Genomic DNA, 26,522 nt, shown 5'->3' on the forward strand with positions numbered 1-26,522 from the left:
ATTATGGCACATCCATACAATAAAATATTTGCAGCTTTAAAATAATTAAAAGGGAGAATTTTATGTTATTTATTTGAAAAATATGCAAGATGTATTGATAAATGAAAAAAATAAGTTGCAGAATGATGTGTATGGCATGATATACTTGTGGGGGAAGGGGAGACACATAACCGTCTGTAAATACACGTGCACAATATGTATTTCTACACATACGTATTCCTAAAGGTTCCCTGGAAGGGAGAATGTCTAGAAACTTCTAATCATGGTTACCTGTGGGTGTTGGGAGTGGGAGCCAGGAGAATGGAACAGAAATGAGAGGGAGTCTTTTCAAACACGACCATTTCATGATGTTTAAATGTATAAAGCATATAAATGCATTATGTACTCAAAACATAAATTAATCCATTTTAAATTTCAAGAAGAGAATATAAGAAAGCTGGGTCAAAGGGAGAATAAAGGTGGAAAAGCTAGACAAAGTCAGGGCTGAGGTTTGTCCACACCGCGACGTGTGCTGTGAGCTCCCAGCTCCGAGCTTTCCCACATCCAATAAGAAAACAGCCACACGTTCAACCAACAACCATGGCCATCCCAGACGTGTGCAGACCAGCAGTTCAGGAGAAATACACTTTGTGACATAGACATGTCCATGGGTCCAGGGGCCACATCAAAATCACAGGATGTGGGTGCCGCAAGGGATTGTAGAGATAACCTAAGGCAACTCCCCTGCTGGAGAGCTGAGAAGACTCAGGCCCAGGAGGCCAAGTGATGTACAATCAAGGGAGTTCTTACTTTCTTGCAAGCTCAGTTCATCACCTGATCCAATCCACAGTTTAAGGAATAGAGAGGAGATGCTGGCTGTACCCTAACTAACCATCTAAATTTCAGGAAGGTTGGGGCTCCCCTGTGGCCCTGCATCATTCAGCATGTCCTTCGCTGTCTGCCCAGGATGGGAGAGTTTCACCATCACAGAGGAACCACAAAGACTCTGCAGAAGATGAGTCAGCTGCTATGATACTTTTCATCTCACAGTGAATATATTAGACACCTGCCTATCAACATAACCATTCTGGCTTTTATGCTGGAATGTATTAATGAAAACTGCAGTGAAAAGAAAGAGAAATAAGCACTGGGCTAGGTGCTGTGGGGTGTCCGATTGGTCCTGCTTTGGAAGCACCCTCATCGTGGCTGGAGGAGCAGCAAGACACCCTGACAAGCTGTGACCTGTGCTTATGGGCCAGTGAGGCAGATGATGGGAGCTGTTGGACTCCGCTGTGCTGGCTAAATCTTTTCAAACTGCTAAAAGTCCTTATTAAACATCTAAAGCTTTCAAAATCAGAAAATTATCCTTGAATGTCTCCACACATCACTCCTGTATTCATTAGTGGAAAATGTGGTCAAACGGTAACATCCAGAGGCCAACTGACCCATGGACGGACAGAGAGCTATGCAGATGTTTAATAAATACTTCCTGATCAGGACTCACACTTGCGCGATCCAAGCAGCAGAACCGCTGGCGTTACAGTGCCTGGAAACAGACCTGCAGGTGCACCAGCAGGAATCCCCCTCCTCACCAAAGAGGGCACCTTTCCAGGTACGAGTCTGCAGCTCCAATGTGTAGTACCTGTCAATTAACACATCAGTCACCCATCACCACCATAATGACCCCAACCTCCTTGCCGGATGGTGCTGGGATTCTTTGGACTTACCTACTGCAAACTCACACTATGATGTTTGTCCGTTGCTTTGAAGATCAGAGGTGGCCTGGAGAGACTGGTGATGGAGGACCGTATTCCCAAACCACCGCAGCTTCCAATCCTCTGTACAGAAAAGCAGAGGGCGCGCCCCTGTAGGACAGAGAACAGGGAGGCTTGAGTGCGAGGGCTCAGGAGAATAAGTGCCATCCCCCAATCAAGATGAGGACATTCCCGAAACTGAAGACAGACACAGCAGGATTACTTCAAAAACCTCACAGCAAGTTTACAGCAAGTATCTCGGACATAAGAAAGGTACAATTAAGGGCTAAATTGCATCCTGCCAACATCCATATGTGGAGGTCCTGACCCCCAATACTTCAGAATGTTACCTTATTTGGAGACAGGGTCTTTAAAGAGGTGATTAAGTTCAAACGAGGGCATTAGAATGGGCCCTGATCCAATATGACCAGTGTCCTTATAAGAAGAATGAGGACACAGACACACACAGAGAGACAGCCTGTGAAGACACGAGGAGAAGATGCCTGTCCACAAGCCAAGGAGAGAGGCCTCAAGAGGAACCAGCCTCAATGATAGCTTGACCTCAGACTCACAGCCTCCAGGACTATCAGAGCATCTGTGGCTGTCGTTGAAGCCACTGTGGGACTTTGTTATGGCCGCCCCAGGAAATGAACACAGGAACCTAGTGATGCAGCCCCCAGACGGCAACTGTGTCCTTTTAAGAACCGGACAGAGGCGGGTGAATCACCTGAGGTCAGGAGTTCAAGACCAGCCTGGCCAACATGGTGAAACCCCATCTCTACTAAAAATATTTTTTTAAAAAACTAGCCGGGCTTGGTGGTGGACGCCTGTAATCCCAGCTACTCGGGAGGCTGAGGCAGGAGAACTGCTTGAACCCAGGAGACGGAGGTTGCCGTGAGCCGACACAGTGCCACTACACTCCAGCCTCAGTGACAGAGTAAGACTCTGTCTCAAAAAAAAAAAGAAAAAAGAAAAAAAAAAACAGGGAGAATTCAAACACGTCTGTTTCATGGTGTAAGTGATCATCAAGAGATCAAGAGACTCTCTTAAGTTAAAGAGAAAAATGGAAATGTGAAAATGCTAAGCTCTTTTCTTTCTCCTCCCGTCACCCATGTTCACAGCGTAATCTTGATCATATTTCATTTGAAAGACCAGCAAAATACACTCTGTTTCTCTCTGTAAACCTCACAGATGTCATCAGTTGATAGCAAAGCCCTACCGTCTGCAGAGCGAGCCGCAGGGAGGGTGTGGGTGCCCTCGCCTTGTCCTCAGGAAGGGGAAACCAACCAACATTTCCTGTGCTAATGTGGGGCTATGAATTGGGCCTGCTGCTCTGAGCATGTTAATTTGAAGAGGAAACGCTCCATTGTTCCAATGAGACTATCTATATTCTTGGTCTACTTAGGATCAACTCAAGTGTACATTTCCTAACTATTGGCATCTGACAGCTTGAGAAGATGCAAAGTAAATTGGCCTGGACCTGCCACAGTTTATAGATGGAGACAGGGCAGGCAATAGTGTGAGAAGATCAGGTGCAACGTGCAGATGATTCAAGAAACACATGAACTAAATCAAGATGCCATGCAGGGGATGGGTGGTCCAGGGTGCATGTTCAGAGGAGTGCAGGGCAGGTGCTGAGATGCAAAAGAAAAGATGCCCTTCCTGGCTCTGGACGGGTCTTGGTGGAGGCGCGGGAGCTACTGCTGGTTTTATGAGAATGTGGGGACTTAAGACCTCTATGGGAGAAATGCAAACATTTGCAAATGGGCTGGATCAATAGAAACACGCCCTGTACATGGCTGAGAACAGTCAACTGCGGCCGTGTGTCAATTCCTCCCATAGTCATTTCCAGGTTTAATGAAATTCCAGGCTCAGTCTCAAAGGGACCGTTGGTTGGAACGTCACCAAATGCATGAAAAGTTTATCTGGAAGAATAAACAGGAGAGAAGAGCTGAGAGAAAACTTTGAAAATAAAAATGAGTTATTTACCCAACCAGATGTTAAAAATAGTTTATGAATCTACAATATGGTCCTGGCTTAAAGGAAGTTAAAAAACAGATCAGAGGGACAAGATAGAGATCAGAGGAGCAAGTCTAGTGTCCTGGAGAGGTCGCATCTGACAAAGGGTGCATCAGAGATAGGGACAGAAATGGGTAAGAAATAGACAGTACTGGCCGTACGTGGTGGCTCATGCCCGTAATCCCAGCACTTTGGGAGGCTGAGGTGGGTGGATCACCTGAGGTGAGGAGTTTGAGGCCAGCCTGGCCAACATGGCGAGACTCCATCTCTACTAAAAATATAAAAAATTAGCCAGACGCGGTGGTGTGCACCTGTAGTTCCAGCTACTTGGAGGCTGAGGCTTAAGAATTACTTAAACCTGGGAGGCGGAGGTTGCAGTGAACTGAGATCAAGCCACTGCACTCCAGCCTGGGTGACAGAGTGAGACACCATCTCAAAAAAAAAAAAAAAATTAATTAATTAGACAGTATTTCATATCCCCTCACATTGTACACTGAAATCAATTCCTGGCAGAGACAAGGAGTAAATAGAAACAGAAAAACATGTTAAAAATAGAACTGCTTAGACCGGGCGCAGTGGCTCACGCCTGTAATCCCAGCACTTTGAGAGGCCAAGACGGGCGGATGACGAGGTCAGGAGATCGAGACCATCCTGGCTAACATGGTGAAACCCCATCTCTACTAAAAATACAAAAAATTAGCCGGGCGTGGTGGCGGGTGCCGGTAGTCCCAGCTACTCGGGAGGCTGAGGCAGGAGAATGGCGTGAACCGGGGAGGCAGAGCTTGCAGTGAGCCAAGATCATGCCACTGCACTCCAGCCTGGGGGACAGAGCGAGACTCAATCTCAAAAAATAAAAAATAAAAATAACTGTTTAAATGAATGCATTTCTGATTTCTGGACTGGGGAGAGTTTTGAAGGCTCAGAAGCAGTGGAAGGGATCTTAAAGTGAGACTTAGCAGGCCTGTCTTTAATAGCGATTGTTAAATGCTTAAACTTAAAGACCTCTGCAGGTTAAACCCTACGCTGTAAAGAGCAAGCTGACAACAGTGCTTTTCAGAAGATATTTATAAAGTTGACGGTCCCCAGTGGGTCATCCACTTGAGCCGATTACCTGCCCCAGCCCCCGTCCCTCCAACAGTGACCCGGGGTCCCTGGATGCTGCTAGCCCTTGGACATTTTTGGCACCCAGGTGACTTATGCCTGCCTTTTTCACTTACGGACCAAGACACTGTCTCCTGGACTCTTCCTCTACAAAGACTACATTCAAACTTGCTGAGGAAAACACTGAGGCTTTGAGAGAAGAAATGGCCAAAGAACATGAACAGGAGAGAAATAAATGGGGGAAGGAGTTCCTGTTCATTAGTAATAAAAGACTGCACAAAAAAGGAGGCCTGGCCAGGCACAGTGGCTCATGCCTGTAGTCCCAGTACTTTGAAAGGCCAAGCTAGAAAGAAGGATCCCTTAAGCCCAGGAGTTGGAGACCAGCCTAGGCAACATAGCGAGACCCTGTCTCTACAAAATAAAAACTAAAAGTAAATTAGTGGGGCGTGGTGGTGCATGCCTGTAGCAGTTACTTGGGAGGCAGAGGTGGGAGGATCACTTGAGCCTGGGAGGTCGAGTCTGCAGTGACCCAGGATCGTGTCGCTGCACTCCAGCCTCAGCAACAGTGAGACCCTGTCTTTAAAAAAATAAAACAGAATTTTAAACCAATGAGGCACCATTTCCCCTCACCTTCTACTAGACTACAATTTGTTTTCCTGAAAAAGCGGTTCAAATTCAAAAGTCATAAGGGCAGCATTCCCAAATGTGGGCGGATGAGGGAAATGGGGTTAGATTTTATGGTTAACTGAGCTGAAGGATTGCAGATATTGTTTCATCTTTTTAAATGTGTTGTATTTTCCACATTCGAACAACCATAAGAAACAAAGTATCCTGAATTTTCCCAATGGAATTGGGAATTTAAAATGCTAGAATTCGCTGAAAGCAAGAGCACAATGTTAGTAGAAAATGTTGGGCCGGCAAAGGACGTTTTATGCCTAATTCAATCCAGAGAAATCCCGCAGAGCTCCTGCTGAGAAATGCCTGCGTAGCCACTGGACTGTGCTCGTGTATAATTTTTAAATAGAGTTTTCAAAGATCTTTCCTTTTGTGGAATGAATTCCCCCTGGGGGAAATCGATCATTTGCTGTTCCAAGGAGGATTTCCGTGGCCATTGGGTCTGTTTCTCATTCTCACCATCTTCCTCTGACTGCCCTGCCTGTTTCTTCCAGACACATTCATTTTGGGGACCCCACCATCACCCCCTTCCTATTCCAGAGCCTGGAGTTCTCACTGCTGCTACTTGCTGGCATCTTTCCCCTCAGTGGTCCCCAAGCACCCGAGTACCTGTCCACCCCATGCCACGTTTCTCGATTCGTTGGAACACAGCAATTTCCTCATTGCCTGTAACTCCTTCCACTAAATGCATCTTCTTCCCTCCAGATGTGAGCAGAGCTCTTCAATGTGGCTGTTCACTGCTCGTTCATTCCTGAATCCCAGCTACATCCATCTGTACACCTCTGACTGTGTTAGAAAGTGGATCAAAGGGGATGGTGTACTAGTCAGGGTTCCCCAGAGACAGAGACAAAGACAGAGAGACAGAGAGTGACTGAGAGAGAGAGATCTAGTTGAAGGTTCAAGACTGTGGGCCTGGCAAGTCCACAGTTTGCAGGGCAGGCTGGCAGATGGGAGACCCTGGGAAGCACTGAGGTTACAGCTCTAGTCCAAAGGTGGTCTGGAGGCAGGAGTTCCCCTTCCTCATGTTCCCCCAGTTTGTTTTCTCTTACGGCCTTCACCTGGTTGGATGAGACCCACCCACAGTGATGTGTTGAGTCATTCAAGGACCATTTTCTGATTTTAAAAGCTTTAAATGTTTTTAATAAGGACTTTTAGCAGTTTAACAAGATAGAGCCAGCACCATGGAGTCCAACAGCTCCATCATCTAGAGGGTGGTCTGCTTTACTCAGCATAGTGACTCAAATGTTAATCTCATTCTAAAAACCTTCACAGTGACATCCAAAATAACATTTGACCCAATACCTGGGTACTGTGGCCTAGCCACATTGACACGTAAAATTATCCATCATAGATGGTGATCATTGTAATAAAACCACTACATCATCCATACTTCCTGGAGCCTGAGCACTTTGCACACGCTACTTCATTCTGTGCTCATGGGAACCTTTCTGCTGAGGTTGTCCCGGGCATTCTCAAGTACATACATGACCAGATGCTGGGTCTTCATGGCAACAACACGGTCTCACCTCTGTTCAAACTGTGCTTTCCTTCCCCCGCAGGATGTACACCTTCAGTCTAGCCACGGACCTGAACTCCAGAAAGGACAGTGAAGCCAGCAGCAGATGCAATGGGGAATTTCTTCCACAAACGGCAAGGAGTCTTAGCAGCTTACAGGCCTTGCAGGTAATAAAACATTCCCTTTTTTCTTTTAAGTAAACTAAGCAAAACCACACTTGTATTAACTTCATGGTGGATGCAGCTTCCTGGGTGTAGCTTCTGTTCCACAGACACATCCTCCCTGCTGCCCTAGAGCACAGACCCAGGTGTATGTCAGCAAGGGAGCCTCCCACCGGTGCTGAGGTGCCAGGGGCTCCTGCCTTGGTCTGTCTGCTCTGGGCAGACAGGGAGCCACCCCTCCATAGCAGAGTGCCCCACCTTCGAGCTCTCAAGGCAGCTTCAGTCATGGCACCAGGACACGGGGCACAGAAGAGGCAGGGACACAGCGCTGCCCAGAATCCCAAGTTCTCACCCCATTCCCTCATTCATGAGCCAAGCAGCCCCCAAGATGTCACCTGCCCCGATGCCTTGGCCCCTCATCTTTTGAGGCAAAACTCTGCATAACCTGGGGGTTCAGCAGACTCAGGCCAGGGTCCAGGACACAGCAGGGCACCCCGAGCCGGCCACCCTCACGGGGCACATGCAGGAGTACAGGCGCCAGGCAGGGACACCAAGGAGCAGGCAGCCCCTCCCTGAAGGCAAACAAGTGACATCGCATCCGTGATCCCTGAAGATCTGAAGCTTCACTTTCCAGGGGCTGCACCTGCTGCTGGCTTTTGTCCGGTTGCCACAGTGGTGGAAATGCCTCTCTGTCCTTGTTGTTCCCAAATTCGCCCACCTGTGCTCTGCCATGTGCTGCACACGTTACTCTAGGATCTCTCATCCCTGCTACCCAGTGCCTCTCTGTCCTTGTTCCCAAATTCGCCCACCTGTGCCCTGCCATGTGCCACACATGTTACTTTAGGATCTCTCATCCCTGCTACCCAGTGCCTCTCTGTCCTTGTTGCTCCCAAATTCGCCCGCCTGTGACCTGCCGTGTGCTGCACACGTTACTTTAGGATCTCTCATCCCTGCTATGCCCAGTCGACACAGGAGGCGCTGTTCCTGCCCCCTACCCATTTTACAGATCTAAAAACTGGGGCTCATGAAGGCTAGGAAGCTTGTCAGAGAGCACACAGACTCCTTCTGTGTGGGAGACCCTCACATCAGATGGGTGGTTAGACCCTCCCATCAGATTGTTGGCAGGATTACATGAGATGGGCCATCCAGTGCCCACCACGGCCAAGCCCCTGGTACAGAGAGACTGTTGTGCCCAGAGGGTGGAGTCGCAGGAGCCTGGCTTATTCCCTAGTTCCCAGGGCCCAGCCTGGTGCCTGGTCCATAAATCTCCAGAACAACCACAGGAAGGCCCTGCCGGGACTTGTCACTGGCTCTCTTTAAGGTCAACGCTCACCCTCTGTTAAGGATTGAATTGTGTACCTCCGAAATTCCTATCTCGAAGTGCTTACCCCCAGTCCACTCAATGTGATTGTATTTGTAGACAAGGCCTTTAAAGAGGTATTTAAGGTTAAATGAGGCAACACAGATGATGCAATCTGATCCAATCTGACCGCTGCTCTTATAAGAAGAAGGAATGAGGAAACAGACACACACAGAGGAATGAGCCTGTGAGGACACAGGGAGGGGACGCCACCTGCAAGCCCCAGAGAGAGTCCTCAAGAGGAACCAGCCCTGGCAACGCCGTCATCTCTGACTTCCAGCCTCCAGGACTGTGGGAGAGAAAATTCCTTCTGTGGAAACTGAACAGTCAACCCACACGCAGCGTCCCTGTCGCCATTGGCGCCTCCTGGCAGCTGGTGCAAATCAGGCCAAAGCTAAGTGGCCTTGGCAGGTCTTTGCTGCCTTGGTGGCTAGGTGAGGAGGCCTTTTCTTGAGAAATGAAGAATGTGTCTCTGAAGCTGGGTGTGTGTGAAATGGCAATCAGTGTTCACCATGTGAGAAAGGCCCAGACTTGGGAGAGCCGAGACTGCCCGGGGCTGTGGCCTGCTTTCCGGATTGAAGGAGGGGGAGAGCCTGGAATGGATGTCTCCGCTTGTAGCTCAGTCTGTGTCTAAACTGTGCTTTCAATGGGTGAAAACAGAACATGTGTCTGCCTGTGAAATGGCCCCCCTCACGTGGCCTTCTCTATAGGGATTTCATCCCTTCCCTATAATAAGAAAAGACAACTGGCTGCAGGTCTGGTAGAACGCACCTGCAGGAGGCAGAATCATGGCCCCAGAGATGACGCCCTAAGCCCGGGAACCTGTGCGTGTGACCTTATTAGGAAAGAGACCTTCTGCAGATGGGATTGAGTGGAGGGTCTTGAAATGGGGAAATGATCCTGGGTTATCCAGGAGGGCCCTGAACCCCATCACGAGTGTGCTGATGAGAGAAAAGCAGAGGGAATCTGATACAGCAGCAGAGAAGGCCATGCAGCCACAGAGGCAGAGACTGGAGCAATGCGGCCACAAGCCAAGGAATGCCTGGGGCCACCAGGAGCTGGAAGAGGCAAAGAATAAATTCTCCCCTAGAACCTCAGAGAGAGCACAGCCCTGCCAACACCCTGACTTTGGACTTCCAGCCTCCAGAGCTATGAGAGAATAAATGTCTGTTGCTTTGCACCACCCAGCCTGTTACGGCAGCCCCAGGACACCAATGCAGTACCTTCCATCTAGAGAATGTATGCAGCCCTGCCTCATTCCACAGGTCCCAGGGGTCAGTCCATTCCACTCCCCACAGGCCTTTCTTTTGCTTTATCATCATATTCCTGTGACAAAGCGCCACAGAAGAGCATTTAAAATGCTCTGAGCTCTTCCAGGAAGAAAATACCCCAAATCCAAAACTTCGGGGACTTTGTTACTGGGCAGAATGAGGTTCCAAGCACATGCGTGCTTTGCAACCTACGTGCAGATCAACTCTCTACGGGATAATGGACTAGGATGTTTTAATATTCATCTGGGATGGGGGGAGTGGGTGCTGCCTCTTGGTGTCAGTGTAGGCAACCTCTGCATAGCCACACTTCACAATTGCAAGACAGCAAGACAAACCTTCCCCTGAAGCTCTTCCCCAGGAGATGAGTGTTTCTATCCCCAAACAAACATCTGAAGTTCTCCAACAAGGGAAAACAACACTATTCACTTGGCCTTACTATCTATCCGTTGTGAAGACTCAGCCCCGTGACCCTAAGAAAGTGTTTGCATGGCAACTGCAAACATTCTCACCGGCTCACCAGTCCCACAGTTTATGCACCTACCAAATGTAGTCAGGGCCATCAAGAACCGTCTGGTCCCGATAAATTTCAGCAGCTGGAAATTCTGCATCGTCCAGGCCAGTGTGGACTTCACGAGGCATCCACAAGATCTGGCAGGAGCTGCCCGTGGTGCTGACCCCAAGAACGCTTGCACGGCAGGTGAAATTGGCCCCCACCTTGCTTCCGGTGTCCTTTCATTCCCAGTAGTTTTCAATCACTTCCCAAGGTGCAGGGACACCACTGGGGACCACTCTTGCCAGAGCCAGTGGCCAGTTAGTGCAGACCCTTGAGACTAGATCACTGTTCACAGAAGCAAGTCCAGACAGGATGATCAGCTGCACTGGCCAGGTGGAAAATGAGTCCCTTCCTCCCTGAGGGTGTTTGGATGTTAAAGGCATTTGCGTTTTCCTCTCTAGGATTTGGGGGGAATCAGGGCGATGCTGGGGCTCATGTATGAGGTTTACACGGACAAGGCTCACCTCTCCTCACCTCTCTTCCTTACCCTGCTCAGTAGGAAAACACACACAAGAGCCGCCCTGTCATTTTAGCCTAGAGAGAGCTGTGTGGCCAAGAGGGAGCAGGGCAGGGATAGTGCCTGTCTGAGCTGCCTCCTGCCCAGGGGTCCTCCCTACCCTGTCCCTCCCTGGTTGCCTCGGCTCCAGGTAGGACTTGGTCCCCAGAAGGCCTTGCAGCCCACCTCGCGTGGCAGGCCCTGTGCGCTCTGCCCCCACCATCTCTGTCGATGACTCATCTTTCCATGTTCATCTCTTGGCCCAGGAGGACCTGCAGCTCCCTAAAGCAGGGGTGCTGTGCACTGCAGCTTCACGTTCCAGCATGTGACACGCTCCCTCCTGTGGTGCCGTGTCACAGGGAGGCTGAGGCACAAGGCCTGGGTGCCAGAGGGCAGCACCACTGGGCCTGTGTTGCTGCAGGGGTCCCCACCTCTTGCTCTGAAATGGACCCCCCTGGATAGCCTGGGCCTGGCTCTGGGGCTGGGAATGTAGGTGTGGGGCCAATGTCAGCTGGCACAATAGTGCCCTCCAGGGAAGCAGCCAAGACTGGTGTCTCCCTCCAGGGTCCTGGTATAAGGCTTACGCTCCACGCAGCTGTCCTGGTGGCCTCTAGCTGGCTTGGCCCCTACAAGTCTGCTCTCTGGTCCCAGGGGACCATCCTCAGCTCTCATTCACTCTCTCCATCTCATTTACAGTGGGTTCCTCTCAAGGCTAGCACCTCCACTTGATCAGCCCTGCACAGCATGGGGAGAAGGATGGCCCAGCCCCCTGAAGGCAGAGCCCCCCAACACCATCCCACACAGAGGAGGCCCCTCCCAAAGGATAGCCAGCCTCACTGCCCCAAGCATGACCCTTGGGCTATTTCCCCAAAGCACAGGCTTCCCAGAAACAGGGCGGGCATAAGCTGTGTGACTGTGAGGCTCTAAGGCCATCCTGGGGCTGCCTGAGGCCAGGGAAGAAGGTGCCAGAGAGCTGCTGTCCCCGGCTCGAAGCTGCTGGCCACCACCAAAGCCAGTCTCATGCCAAGAAGAAATAAATTAACTATAAAATACTGTTTTCCTCTAGCATTCAGCCAAACAGAGAATGACCAGCTATGGGAAAACAGCAAGGGGATGGATGAGGGCTTCTCCACTCAGTGCTCAGAAGCAGAACTCATACCTGGAAGCCATAAAAGGACTGCCCCTCAACATGTCAACACCAGGGCAGTCCTGCAGGGCTTCTCAGAAGAAGTGTGCCAGCAGGAGAGGAGACTGGATATACAGATAGATAATCTATATTATAACAGTATGCATTATAATATAGATAGGGATAATGTCCTAAGACATCTCTGTGGGAATGATAAGGACTTAGAAAAGACAGAAAAGTAGAGAAACAGATGTGTGTCATGGTGGGGGCCAATCCTGTCTCTTTTCATTTCCTTGATGTTAGACTGCCCAGAAAATAGAACATCAGAAGAAATTGAAGAGATTGCCAATTTCACATCCTCTTTCATTCTAATAATTTGGGCAAAATGGGCTGAGCTATTGACTAACGAAGGAAGAGATTCCCTCCCAGTTGCTGGATGACTGGGAGAGCTGCTGTAGGTGCAAGTCCGGTGAGTTGAATGTTAAACTGTGTGTGCCTTGCTTCCTGCCCAGGCCACCGTTGAAAGGAAGAGCGTGCTGGTGGTTCGCCACGGGGAAAGAGTGGATCAGATCTTCGGGAAGTCGTGGCTGCAGCAATGCTCCACTCCTGACGGTAGGTCACGCTTAGGCGGGTCTACGGACAGAAACACTATAGATCTGACCAATGAGATCTCCTTCTCAATGACCTTACATGGCACCAGATCCGCTGAGGCACCAGTCTGTAGAATGACCATGGGTAGACTGTATATGTGGAAATATACATCTTCCTGCTACATCTGCTACATCTTCCTCCAGGGGAGTTCCATGTATGCATCTGAGTGTGTGTGTTGTCTGTAAGAATCTTCCGTCAACTTCTCTCTGGATGATGGAGGAATGGTTCTCAATAGGAAGCAGGTCCACTAGTGTGAATGCTTGGACAGGTCTTTTCATCCCTGCAGCACATATGTAGCATTTCGTTAGTGAATGCACCCTGACCTGTGATCTCTGACCCTGCCACTTCTGGCACACACTGTACCTCTCAGTCTCATCTCTGAACCTCTCCAACCTAATCTTGACTGTTGTAATTCTTGGCTATGCTGCTTAACAGATGGATGTATTCTTGAACATGCCTCCAGGGCACCCCAACTTTGCTCCTTTGAATGCCAGGAAGTAAGAACAGTGCTTATAAATACACATACCCACAAGCCAACCTCTGTACTTATGATCAATGTCCACATCAGTGCTCATCTCCTAATAGGAAGCCTATAGTGTCACAATTTCTAAGCCATGACCCATTACATAAATTAAGGCATTGAACATAGTGACAAAATCAATTCACAGTTGCTAGGTTAGCTGAACCCTTTCGGGATCCCTCTCCAGAAGCCCAGCAGACCCAAGAAAGTGGGAAATGAGTAGGGAAAACCATTGGCAGATGACAACCACACACTAGAAAAGATTCTGAGCAGATAGCATCATAATCAAACATATTTCCAAGAACTCACAGAGCTAATAATATGGTCGCCTCTATAAAACAAGGTCAAGTAAAGATACAAGAGCTTAAAGAAGCAACGATAAGACAATAGGCAGCTATCAGGATGCATTAACAAACATATAAGAAACTTTCTTGGAATAAAACAATTTTTTAGCTATTGAATTACTGAAACTATAGATTGAACTGACACACCATGTCCATGGTGGGGAGAATCAATACAAAACAATCAACACCAAAAATACTTATTGGACTTCATAGAAAAAGAAAAAATATTTGGTCATCTGGACAAAAGATCAAGTCACTTATAAGGGAAAATATTTTAAAGGCACTGGAAATTCCCAAATGAAAGGAAACTCCTGGTGGATCTTTTCCCAAGGTAGAGCGGCCCTTGATAAAGTGAAGAATGACATCTAGTTTGTCTGCATTTTATATATTTCAAGGTTTAATAAATCACAATGAGGTATAGCCACATCCTCCTCCAAGGTAACCAACCTCAGGGGGCCCCTCACCTCACCCCCTATTCCACACAGACTCTGCTCCCATCGGGACCTGACCTTGGCCCACATCCTTGTCATCTGAGCTCTGCCCTCTGCCTCCAGAATGATCACAACTAAAGTGTCAATGACAGCAAAATACCTAAATGGAGTGTCTTGACATTTTGGTGGGGATCGCAGATGCCTTTGAGAATGCAATAAAATCGATGGACTTTCTCTCTGATTTTAAAACTACCTTTCCCAACAGCTAATGCTGGCGTTGAATAAACACCTCTAATTTTAAACAAGAGTCTCTGCCCGTGGAAATCCCAGGGAGGGAGTCTTCAGAAAACTCCTACATGGAACCTAAAACACAGGCATGAAAAATAGCCATTGCCCCCCACTGACCCCTGCTGCCTCCCACTGCTCCCCCACTCTGGGTTTGTGCAAGGCAGCGGGCCAGGATGAAAGGGCCTGGCATATTCCAGGGTGCAAAGGGCAGGGCCTGCTATGTATGGCAGAGCAGGTCTCAGGAAGGTCAGTGTGGCTGCTGGAACCTACTAGTAGCCAGGAGGCTTGGGGTCCCTTTGGAGAATGTGAAGGCAAAGCAGAGTGCACTGGAGGGTGCAGTGTGTCGTGGTGCCCTGTGTGAGGATAATCAGTCACCCTGACATGACACCAGCCCCCCGACTTACTGGCCACTCCCTCTTGCACCAGACGCTGGGGTATGGGTGTTACCTCACTGACTCCTCACAATTGCTACTCTTTCCCTGTTTTTTACTAATAAGAGAGATGAAATCATTTGCTTCTAGTTGCACAGTGAGGAGATGGTGATGCCAGGATTTGCCACCAGACTGTCAGATCTTAGAACTCAAGGTCAAACTCCATGTGAACCCTGACACCAGGCAGCCTCTGGTGGGAGAGAGTCCCAGTGAGCCCACCTGGCTTCCGGCCTGGCTTCAAGCAGTTGACTAAAGAATGCACAACACAGGCATCTCCAGTTCGAGCACTCTGTCCCCTGAGCAAGAAGGATACGTTTAAAGCTAGGGGGATGGATCATTGATGGCAACTTCAGATACTTACCGAGTTATGCTAAACCAGTCATGGAGATACTTTATCAGGTTCTTTATCATAAAAATGTAGGAGTGAATCTTCGTGGGGCATTTGGGGAGGACAAAGAGGTTTGCATAGTTCCTGGGGCTGAAACTTAAGTTTTCTGCGTTTGAGAAAATGTTGTGTGCACAGCCGAGTAGCACTTTCTTCTCAAATTGAAGCCACGTTGCAGAGCGTATTCAGAAACAACACAGTTGACAATAGTTTCTATAATAACCTTGCTGTTAGAGTGGGTCTTGGTCTTGGGGGTTTTGTGGAACAAATCTGTACTAACTTGATGAAACTGAACATCTGATGCTTATTTATACTTCAGGGAAATACTACAGGCCAGACCTGAACTTCCCTTGCAGTCTGCCCAGACGGAGTCGTGGGATCAAAGACTTTGAAAACGATCCCCCATTATCATCGTGTGGCATTTTCCAGTCCAGAATTGCAGGTATGTTTGAGGGCTGTATGGTAGGAAAAGTAACAATAACAGCAACAGTGATTACGGTTAACAGGTATCCAGCCTGAGTCCTAGCTACACACCCTTTGATACAGTGTTAGCTTTGTCTCCAGTCTGTTGAGGAGGCTGGGGCACAGAGAGGTTAAGCAACTTGCCCAAAGTCACACAGCAAGAAAGAGGCAATGCAGAGGTTTGATCTAGGAATGGATGATTCAGGAAGTTGGGAGGAATGACAGACAGGCATAGAGAAAATGAGAGAGGGGAGGAAAAATCAACAACCACTGTATGCACCAAGGAGCTTACTTTACAATGGAAAACCACATCCTCTCATTGGTTTTATTTCAAAATCTGTCACTTTGGGCTTCTGTTTCATGTCCGGCGGTTCTGCTTCTATGTGACTGAGGTTTTTTAAACAGAAGAGACCACTGAGTTCATCAAGTCTTCATTTCCTAAATTCAGAAAATGGGATCCAGAGAAGCAAGTTACACCAATGGTTAATTGCAGAGACCCCCATGGCACACTCTCCCAGGTCCCCACCCAGTGGTGTGCTCAGAAATGTTTAGCCACCTGCTCTGGGCAGGGTGGGAAGCCCGAGTAATAGAGTTACAGGGTCATAGAGTTATAGTTATAGGACTTGCCGAGTGCAGTGGTGAGAATACTGCACTCCCTGACAGCTGATTCCAGGCTCCCACTGTGAGGTCCCAGGACGATGAGTCGGGAGGAGACGGTGGTCCCAGGCCTCTGTCCCTGGCTCGTAGGTGACATATTTTGTCTTCCTCTCCTCTTCTCCGCATGTCTCTGTGCACAGATTTCCCCTTTTAGAAGGATACTGTCATACTGGATTAGAACCCACCCTAATTTAATTGATTGAGGTGCACACCCTTATTTTAACTTACCACTCTATAAAAATCCTGTGTCTAAATGAGTCACATTCTAAGGCACCAAGGGTGAGGACTCTCACATGTTTTGCAGGTGAGGGGACACAGTTGAACCCAGAAGAGCCTCCACTGGAACGTCGCTCACCAGCTTTGGGGCTGTGCAATTTTTGTGCCGTAGGGACTCCCATATTTCCCTGAGAGCAGGGCTTCCAATATCACAGGGGGAAAGGCGGTGTACAGGCTTGTCCTTCCACAAGCTGCAGTGGGTCTTGAGTTTTCTCAAATGACCACAAATGTGAAGCCCGGCCCCTTTCTGAACTCACGGTGGTGCAGATCCAAAGCCTAGGCCCACAGGGCTGCTTCTCCACTGGGGGTCTTAAAGCCTGAAGTCAAGGTCTCTGTTGGACTGAATTTCCACTGGGAGCTCAAGTCTCCTTCCAGACTCATTCTACTGTTGGCCAAATTCAGATCCTTGCAGTGGGAGGACTGAAGTCTGTTCCTTGCTGGCTATTAGCTGGGGGCTGCTCCCAGCTCTAGGTGCTGCCCACATTCCTTGCCATGCGGTCCCCTCCATCTTTGCAGCCAGCAATGGAGAATGTTTTGCTGAATCCTTCTCACTTTGCAGTTCTCTTTTTTCCATGACTGGCTGGAGATAATCACTGCTTTTAATGGGCTCACCAACTTGATCAGCCCCACCCACCTTGGATCCCCTCCCTTCTGCCATAGGATATAACCGTCCCAGGAACAACAGATCATCCTGGTCACAGGTTCCGCCCATACTTGGGGGCTATGCAGGGTGTGTCACACTAGGGGGTGGAAACCAGGAGCCCTTTGACGACCCTGCCTACCACAGGGAGCACATGGCTCTTCTACCATAGGAGGCTAGGATTATAAAGGGGTATTTTCTGCCTTTTTCACTATTTTCCAGGGGACGCACTACTGGACAGTGGTATCAGAATCAGCTCTGTGTTCGCCTCCCCAGCCCTCCGCTGTGTGCAGACAGCCAAACTCATCCTGGAAGGTCAGTGAGAACCTCGGTGAGCTTCTCCTACTGCCTTGATCTTGTGGCTGTTCTCCAAGGGGAGTGGGAAGGGAGTGGAGGTGGAATTGGATGACTGGCAATGAATGCCCACACCAAAGTTATCAGGCAGGTATGAGCCAGCCCTCCAAGGATGCTGGCAGGCACGCTGAGTCCATGAGCGTGTCTGGAATACTAGGACCGTCAGACCAGTAGGGGCTGGGATAGCTGAATGCCAGGGCCTGTCCTCACACAGTTTCTCTTTGGCCTCCGTCAGCTAGACATTTTAAAAATATACCTGGAAAGGAGGATTCGAAAACCTTGAGAGCTGGGAACAGCTGCTATGGTTCCTTCTAAGTCTGAAATGCATGACCTTTCCCAGGCCAATGCACTGGGCCAGTGGAGCTGTCCAGCATCCTCAAGGGCTGATATGTGTCAGGAAGCCCTGGGCAGACCCTTCTGCAGCTCCCATCGACGGGAAGAAGAAAGTTTCTGCCCAGAGGAGAGCAGCCTGTCCCAGAGGCCTGAGCTCTGCCTTCAGCCTGAACCCTGTTCTGCTCCTCTTTGTCTGGGAAGAGGGATGAGATCTCGGTCCCCAGGCAGGGACTGGCTGTGGCCAGGAGCACGGGTGACATGGGAGAGGGCATGTGACCTCCATGGTGACAAGGGAGAGGGCAGAGCACACAGACGCGGATGCAGCAGGAGGGCAAATGTCGGGGACAGGGCTTGCCTCGACTTTCTCAGAGACCTAGGAAGTCAGGCCACCAGCAGAAAGTGGGGGCAGGAACTGTGGGAAGTTTGGAGTGCGCTAAAGGTATGAATGACTGTCAGGGAGAAGGGGCCCAGGTCATGGGCTGGGAGATGCAGGGTGACCGCTGGGCAGCACTCAGAGCCCATCCACAGTTTGTGAGCATGATAAACTCATGCTCCATTTAAACAATGGAGATGCATTAGCCGGACTAGGGGGTCTCTTCCAGCTTAGACCGGGAGTGGGTGGAGAGTGGGATGCAGCCAAGGGTGGGGTTGAGCTGTGAGTACAGGGGAGCCAGAGGGGATGGGAAGACTTGAGGGCATAGTGAGGGGGTGACCGTGCCCATGGACTTCCAGCTAGGTCAGCTAGGAGGCCGAGCACGGGGGAGGTGAGTGCAGGAGAAAGGAGGTGATCTGAGTGAGGGTCAAGATCCACGAAGGGGGCTGTTTGGAGACAGCAGAGTTTGGCACTGCACCATGGCAGGGCTGCCGTGGCTGGAATGACAAGTTCCAGGTGGAAGGAATGGGTGCTCAAGGCAGGGAGGAAGCCGTGTCCTGCAGGACAGAGGCAGGAATGGAGGGGCCATGGAGGAGCCATCCCGCAGATGGTGGTCTTGCTGGGACTTGCACATGGGGCCACATCAGAGCTGGGGCCATGACCGGTAGGAGCTGTTGGGACAGTAGTGGATCCATCGCACACGTGTGCATTGCCGGTTCCCATGTCCTCAGATCCCCTCTACCCTGTCAGAGAGGCTCCCTCAGAGCACCTTCAAATCCAGGTGCCCAGGAAGCCCTGGCCAGGAGCGGACCTGACTCTACCCACAGAGCCTCTCAGGCTCATCATTCCTGTCCTGTGCTCTCCTGAACCTTCCATCCCATAATCCAGTCCTAGTTTCATGAGGCACAGAAATCCATTTTATCAGCATGGAGCATCCATGATCCACCTTCCATGCACTTAAAAATGTCGAGACACTTTCTGCCCACCTCAGTCTTGCAACTTCATCCTTTCATTTCCCTCCCAATTGTGGCGCAGGACCCCAGCCCCCTGCACAGCATCTCAGGTCACGAGACAGAAATGCAGATTTATTTCACTTTGCCTTGGAGGTTCCCATGTTCATTGCATCGCCACCCCTCTGGGCTCTCAATGAGCCCGATTAAGATCAAAGAACAATATCAGCTTATTTGACCAAACCACGAAAGGACTCAGGACTCAGGAATCCCCAAAGGCCTGACGGCAGTGTAGCCAGAGGCCAGAGGCAGCTCCACCAGGAGGACAAGCAAGGCTTCCACAATCCTTGTCCCTCCTCACAATGCTTGCATGCACATACACATACCACACACCACACACACCACATACACACCACATGCCACACACACACGCCACACATACCACATACCATACACATACACCACACACACCACACACACCACACGCCACACATACCACATGCCATCTACACACACCACACACACCACACGCCACACACACACCACACACGCCACACGTCATACACACACACCACACACACCACACACCACACATATACCACATGCCACACACACACACCACACACACCACATGCCACACACAACCACACACGCCACACACACACCACATGCCACACACACACCACACACACCACACACCATACACACACACCACACACACACACCACATGCTACACACACACACCACATGCCACACACACACCACACACACCCACACACACCACACACACCACACACACCACACACACCCACACACCGTGCACCCACACACACCACACACACACAGCACACACCGCAGGGAGGAGTCAGGGAGGACTTGGGGGCCTGGTTGATGGGGAAGGACTCGGGGTCCTGGTTGATGTGGGAGGACTAGGGGATCTGGTTGATAGGGGAGGACTCAGGGGCCTGATTAACTTGCTTTAACTCTCTTTTCTAAGCATGCTTGATGAAAGAGCTCCTTCCATGGACCTAAATCACATTTGAGGAATTAATTTTATGCCCAGCATCTGAGTTCCCAGTGAAAACATTCAGGTCCTTTTTTCCACTCAGAAAGAGGTGGCCTTACTTTATGGCTCTTCCTTTAATTAAAATATAAAATGCTTGGGAAGTGTGAGTTGCAGGGAGTCAGAATGTTCCAGAAGATGGCTCCTTCCATTGTTCACCTCTTGCCCCATCTGTGTAAGTGTTTATCAGGAAAGGGCCTCATGAGGCCAACATTCCTCAAGATGGGTCACATCTTGTCCACTGATCGCTGGATCCGCCATGTTGGAGGATGCAGCCGGTGGGCTGGTTTCGTGGGTGCTCAGGTGAGCCCCAGCATGAGCCTGCTGCCTGGGACACTCACCAGCTCTTGGGAGACTCTGGTCCTTCCTGGCACACAGGGGGCCATCTCTCCTCTGATACCTTCCCACTGCTCATCAGTTTTGACCTCAGAAATAGCATGGCTATTCCTAATCACAGAACGGTATTTGCCAAGAAGAAAATCACACTGTTTAAAAGGTATGATTTAGACTTGTGTGTGACGGTCTAAGATCTAAACGGAGACTTATTTATGCAAAGTCAGGGTGGATGTTGAGGATGATAAACACTTGTATTCTGTTGAGTCCAGAACTCAAACTGGAGAAAAAAATCAAGATACGAGTGGAACCTGGAATCTTTGAATGGACAAAATGGGAAGCTGGAAAAACCACCCCAACCCTCATGAGCCTGGAAGAGCTGAAAGAGGCAAATTTCAACATCGACACTGGTTACAGGTATGCTGTTCTAAAGTTCTCTGCCACTGGGGCTTTTCCATTTCTTATTAAGGGAAAATGTCATGACACTGTTAAAGTGGTAAGAAAGACTTTATTCAAGAGGGACTGCTGCAGTGGGGTTTTGCAGCAGGGGAGAGAGGTGAGGCTCAACTCCGAATACAAGGAAAAGTGGGGAGTTATAGTCACAGAGCAGGGTGGGAGTTGGTGGATGGGAAATTCCTGAGAAGGTGGGTCATTCTTGTTAAACTAACCTAAACGGGGACTCTTGCTAAAAGCAGGCCGAGGTGATCAGACATCACCTGGGGGGGTGGTAGAGGACAAAGAACTTGATCAGATTTCGAGGGTAAGAGGTTCTTGCTAAATTCACTCTGCAAGAACAGACACAGAAGTCCAAGGGTCAAGACCTCATCAAGAAGAAGGTTCAGAAGAGCTGGACTGGAGTTTGATCAAGGAGAGAGCCTTTGTCATTCTCCACCCATGTCTGACTCTACCATCACAGAGCCCTCCTGGTGTTGAGTAAGAATGTGTGCTGGAGATTGACTGTCAGTGCTTTGCCAGTTTCCAGCACAAAACTGGAGCCTCCCTGTTGACCACGAGCCTGCCTGGAGGGAGAGCCATCCTGGAAGAACATTCTCCTTCCCCAGCTAACTGCAGCCGCGCCCTCCTAATCCCTACCAAAGGGCCAGGGCAGCAGCCTCTCCATCTCCTCCTTCCAGGCCCGCATTTCCCCTGTCTGCCCTCTTGCCAGCCGAGAGCTACCAGGAGTACGTGGACAGGTGCACGGCGAGCGTGGTGCAAATCGTCAACACCTGTCCGCAGGACAGTAAGTGCCTCACCATCCTCTGTATGAACAACCCCTGGGGCTTGGGGAATTATCTCTGAGATGGAAATTGGCCAATTTTCTGAACCGATGAATGCCCCCACTTCCCCTGCCCCCCACCCCCCATTCTCCAGCAACCAAGTGTTCATCACCACTGCTACTGCTGCAGTAACCAGGTGCATAGACACGCACTCCCCTGCTGCCCAGGCCCCGAGACCCCCCAATCCTGGTACTGAGTGCTGATGGGACCCAGGCCAGCAGGGTCAGCACAAACCACCCGTGTCCAAGGGATTCGAGTCAGCTTCCTGGGAAACAAAAGAGACAGAGAGAAAGAACAACCAACTTCCAGCTGGAGCCCCCTTCCCTGACCATCACACGGGTCTCCTAATCCTCCCATGTTGCTTTGTCCTGGATGAAGCACATGCAGAAGCGCTGGCTTCCCACACCTTTCCCCGAGCTGGCAGGGACACACGCGTCACCTGAGCGAGGCCCACTCGGCCTGTGGTCCCAGGTGTTCTTATCTAAAGCAGGAGTCATAGCAGGCTCGTGTGATAAAACCACCGGCTGACCTTTCTCAAGTGAATCAGGTCTGGCCTGGGTGGCAGCCACCGCTACATCCCAGTCTGTGGCTGACGGGACCCAGGCAGCCGGCCACCACAGGGGTGGCTCAGCTCACTTCCTAGGCCTCCCTGAGGCTGGTGGGCAGCTGCTGAGTACAGGGGAATCCACGAGCGAGGGTGGGATGCAGGCATCACTAAGCGGTTACCAGCCACACTACTTCTAGCCCAGGGGTCTCGCCAGGCTTCGGGGCACTCTGAGGTAGCTCTGCCCCCACCAATTTGGGGACCCTGGTCTAATAAAAGGTGCTCTCTGGGGCTGCTTTGACGCGGAGGTGTTCTTATTTCACACAGCGGGCGCCATCCTCATTGTGAGTCACGGCTCCGCGCTGGACTCCTGCACGCGGCCACTGCTCGGGCTGCCGCCCCGGGAATGTGGGGATTTTGCCCAGCTCGTGAGAAAGGTACGTGCCCACTCTTGGCTCTTTGGGCCACAAAGTCAAGCATCCTGAAGACACAGGTTTATCACATCCACTTCTCGGAATGAAAACAAGTGTCTGGCTGGCCCAGGGCCACCAGGATCCACGTGCCCCTGGAGACTGTTCCCACCTGCTCTTGTGCAAAGGGCGACTTCGGGCCGGGGCTGGTGGATAGGTCAGTCATCCTCATCATCATTGGTCACTTGCTGATTTTTTACCCGTCAGCTCACGCCATAACCCCTTGCAGCGCTCATAGAAAAACAGACAGTCGGCCGGGCGTGGTGGCTCACACCTGTAATCCCAGCACTTTGGGAGGCCGAAACGGGCGGATCATGAAGTCAGGAGATCAAGACCATCCTGGCTAACATGGTGAAACCCTGTCTCTACCAAAAATACAAAAATTATCCAGTCGTGGTGGCGGGTGCCTATAGTCCCAGCTACTTGGGAGGCTGAGACAGGAGAATGGCGTGAACCTGGGAGGCGGAGCTTGCAGTGAGCCAAAATCATGCCCCTGCACTCCAGCCTGGGCTACAGAGCGAGACTCCATCCCCCCAAAAAAAAGAAAGAAAGAAAAACAGACAGTTCAGAAAGGAGTAAGCAGTTTGGATGAGGAGGGAAGAAACAACTGTAGTACTCACTTCTGGCCTCTTCTGGGGACCTGGGGCAGGGTGGCTGATGGATGAAAAGGAGCCCTTTGATCCTCTTGCCCTTGGAGTCACCCAGCACGGAACAAGCTTGAGCTGGTTGTAGCTGTCAGAGTGCTCAGGTGCTGGCAAGGGCCTTGTGAATGACAAACAGAGGATAACGCACAAGTGGCATTTTGAACAACCTTGATTATCACCCAGCAAAGCGAGAGGGTGACATCCAGTCCATGGGTGAATTGAGGCAGGCAAACTCAGGAGTGTAGATCCCACCCCAGTCCCAACCCTTCCCTGCAGATCTACTCAAGGCTGGACTCCCCATGGTCCTGACCTTTTCGTGACATTCATGAGTCCATTGGTCGGTGCCCAGGCAGCACGTGCAGCATGGACAATGCCTGGCATTGGAGGTGCTTGAGCTCCTGACCTGGTTTCTTCACACAGCACTGCCACAGGACCACACTGGCCACAGCTTGTTTGCCATAATTTGTGGGCAAGAGAGGGTGTTGCTGAGTCCTCCCAAGCATTCGGGGGCTTCAGAGGAGCCCAACTCCCAGGCCCAGTCCAGTGACACCAGCCAGGCGCCTGCAGGAGGGCTTAGGTCTCTAGCTGCACCTGCCTCAGCAGCTGGATGAGAGCTTACGCACACGAGGAGCATGCCTGCCACGGGTCATTGTCACTCAGCAAGTTGGCATCAGACACCCGAATCTCCCTTTCTTGCTCCATTTTCCTCTGCACCTGAGTAGAAACAGGCTTCCCCGGCAGTGTCTCCAGGGTGGTGTGTCCCAATTATGATCCAGATGTTTCCAAGTGCTCTGGGTTCCTGAGCCACCAAGTGAGCATTGTCCAAACAGGGCTGCTCAACCTCCCCAGGCTGCACTGGTAGAGGTCTGCGTGGATTTTCCTGGGGACTGTCCAGGCAGCCCAAGCACCACCTGCTCCCAAAGTGCTGCTTTTGCTTCTGCAAATGGTTCTTCCACACATGTGCTCTGATACATCCCTCCTGTCCCTACCCGCCTTCCCACAGCCCCATATACACACACCAAGCCCCCAGCCCCAGGCGCTCCTGGGGGTCCCTGTAACCAAGGGTGGCAGCACGGCACACGGCAGCTGCTGACAATTCCCCAAACCCATGAGCCTTTGTGGCCAAAGCTCCACCGGCTCCTTGGACCCTTCACCCCCTTCCATAGATGCCAATTGGGAACTTCCAGGCTCCTGGACTTGCTTATGCTGATCACGTGGTGTCCACCCTGCCCCCACCCCAAAATAAGCAGGACTTGCTCATGCGTATCAGAAAACGCAAAGGGGGCTCTGCCAAAAGATAGGCCCCCAAATCAGGGCAGCTGGAAACGGAGCACTCAGGACCCTCCCCAGCCAGCCCATCACCACCCCCCGCCCACAGCCTCTACAAGCACGAGGAGAGAATCGCCCCAGAGTCAACACCAGCCTCGCTCGAATCCCCCTGCCCGTTGGCATTTTTGTAAATTTCATCTGCCTGAGGAATTTCTAGACATTAGAAAGAGGACGGAAAGAAAGAAAAGCAAAAGACAAAAAAAAGGCTTCACCACAAAGCTTTGTTCCCACACATCCATTTCACAGATGAAGGGATGGAGGTCTAAAGGTTCACTTTGTGCTTTTCTTTTGGGTCTGAAAACTCAATGTCTGTGTCTTTTTGTGATGCTGAATGTGAGAACATGAGCCACTCCTTAAGTGGTGGACAGCAATCTCCACCTCAGCCTGCAGACCTTTGTGGTGGGGGTCGCTCTACGCATTGTAGGATGCACCACCTTGTAGGACCTCTGCCTGCTAGGTGTCGGCAGCACCTCTATCCTCAGTTGTGACAATCAGAAATGTCTCCAGAATTACCCAGTGTCCCCTGGCTAGGGGACATCCCCCATGGGGCACCGCCTGGGCAGATGTTGGTGCCGTTTGATGGTGGCAGTGCCAGTCTGGGCAGTCACAGACCCTCCAAAATAGAGGAGTGCCTGACCATTGGCTTTGGAGATAGTCTGAAGTTGATGGACTTGTAAGATATTAACAAGTGATTTAAAACTCCGTTCTAGATCCCTTCCCTGGGCATGTGCTTCTGTGAAGAAAATAAAGAGGAAGGAAAATGGGAGTTGGTGAACCCACCGGTGAAGACCCTGACCCACGGGGCGAACGCAGCATTTAACTGGAGGAACTGGATCTCAGGCAACTGAGAGCCATGGTGATGTTCTCATAACCTCAGAGTGGAGAGGCAGAGACCACGTGCAGAGGCTAGAAGATGCTGCTCTTTCCAGAGGCGTCTTAGTCTCACCCAATGTGATTTGTAAAAGCACAAGACGCACTTTTATATTCCGGAATATTTCCCTCCGGCTTTCGCCTTTGTAACTCCCATCTGTGGACCCATCCTCCACCAGCTCAGCTGTGGGGAGCACAGGGCAGATGGCTGGGTGAGGACACCCCCCTGCAGCATGTACACTGAGTGTCTGCAGCGGGGGACACAACTGCTCGGGACTCTAAATTCCAGGAATTAAAGACTCACCACAAACGAAGGATCTAACCACTTCATTTTCCATGGTCTGATCATTAAATTCCCAATCGTTTCTTCTTTTTCTGCATCCGTCACTCTTTAGCCATATCCACATGGGCTAAAACAGGTGTAATAGTCAATACAATGGGCCCAGAATACCGTCTACCAGCTGAAAACTGGGTTGCTGTTCAGTGCTGTCAACACTCACGTTACTATGTCTCTGTGGTTGCTGTAACCAATGACCACAAACCTGGTGGTCATGGAAAGAACACAAAATTCATACACACACACACGCACATACACACACGCACATATGCATACACACACAGGCACACACGTGCACGCACACACACAAATACATCCACATACACATGTGCACACAGATGCATATGCACGCATGCACACATGTAGGTACACAAGCATGCACACACACATACACATACAAACATATGCATACATGCACGCATGCAGACACATACATGCACACGAGCACACACACACAAATGCACACACTCGCACACACACACCAAGGCATACACATACAATGCACACACAAAAACACACAGGCACACACGTGTTCACATGCATACACA

The 26,522-nt window shown here is 50.4% G+C and overlaps 1 protein-coding gene across 4 annotated transcripts in view; it reads left to right on the forward strand.

Moving 5' to 3' along the window:
* UBASH3A (ubiquitin associated and SH3 domain containing A) overlaps positions 1–26,017 on the forward strand; it is a 44,762-nt gene extending 18,745 nt beyond the window's left edge. For 2 of the 4 annotated variants that reach the window (XM_017855225.1, XM_017855226.1), the window contains exons 7-14: positions 7,088–7,211; positions 12,524–12,623; positions 15,381–15,503; positions 17,319–17,411; positions 20,776–20,920; positions 21,637–21,743; positions 22,652–22,761; positions 25,478–26,017. In XM_017855225.1, the coding sequence (XP_017710714.1) occupies positions 7,088–7,211; positions 12,524–12,623; positions 15,381–15,503; positions 17,319–17,411; positions 20,776–20,920; positions 21,637–21,743; positions 22,652–22,761; positions 25,478–25,615 (940 nt within the window). In that variant the 3' untranslated portion in view covers positions 25,616–26,017. Of the gene's footprint in view, positions 1–7,087; positions 7,212–12,523; positions 12,624–15,380; positions 15,504–17,318; positions 17,412–20,775; positions 20,921–21,419; positions 21,744–22,651; positions 22,762–25,477 lie in introns of those variants that run through there. The other 2 variants (XR_001882081.1, XM_017855227.1) reach the window with 2 other exon arrangements.
* Positions 26,018–26,522: the final 505 nt, after the last annotated feature.

Source organism: Rhinopithecus bieti, unplaced genomic scaffold (genome assembly GCF_001698545.2).
Source record: "Rhinopithecus bieti isolate Rb0 unplaced genomic scaffold, ASM169854v2 scaffold_40803, whole genome shotgun sequence".
NCBI lineage: Eukaryota > Metazoa > Chordata > Mammalia > Primates > Cercopithecidae > Rhinopithecus > Rhinopithecus bieti.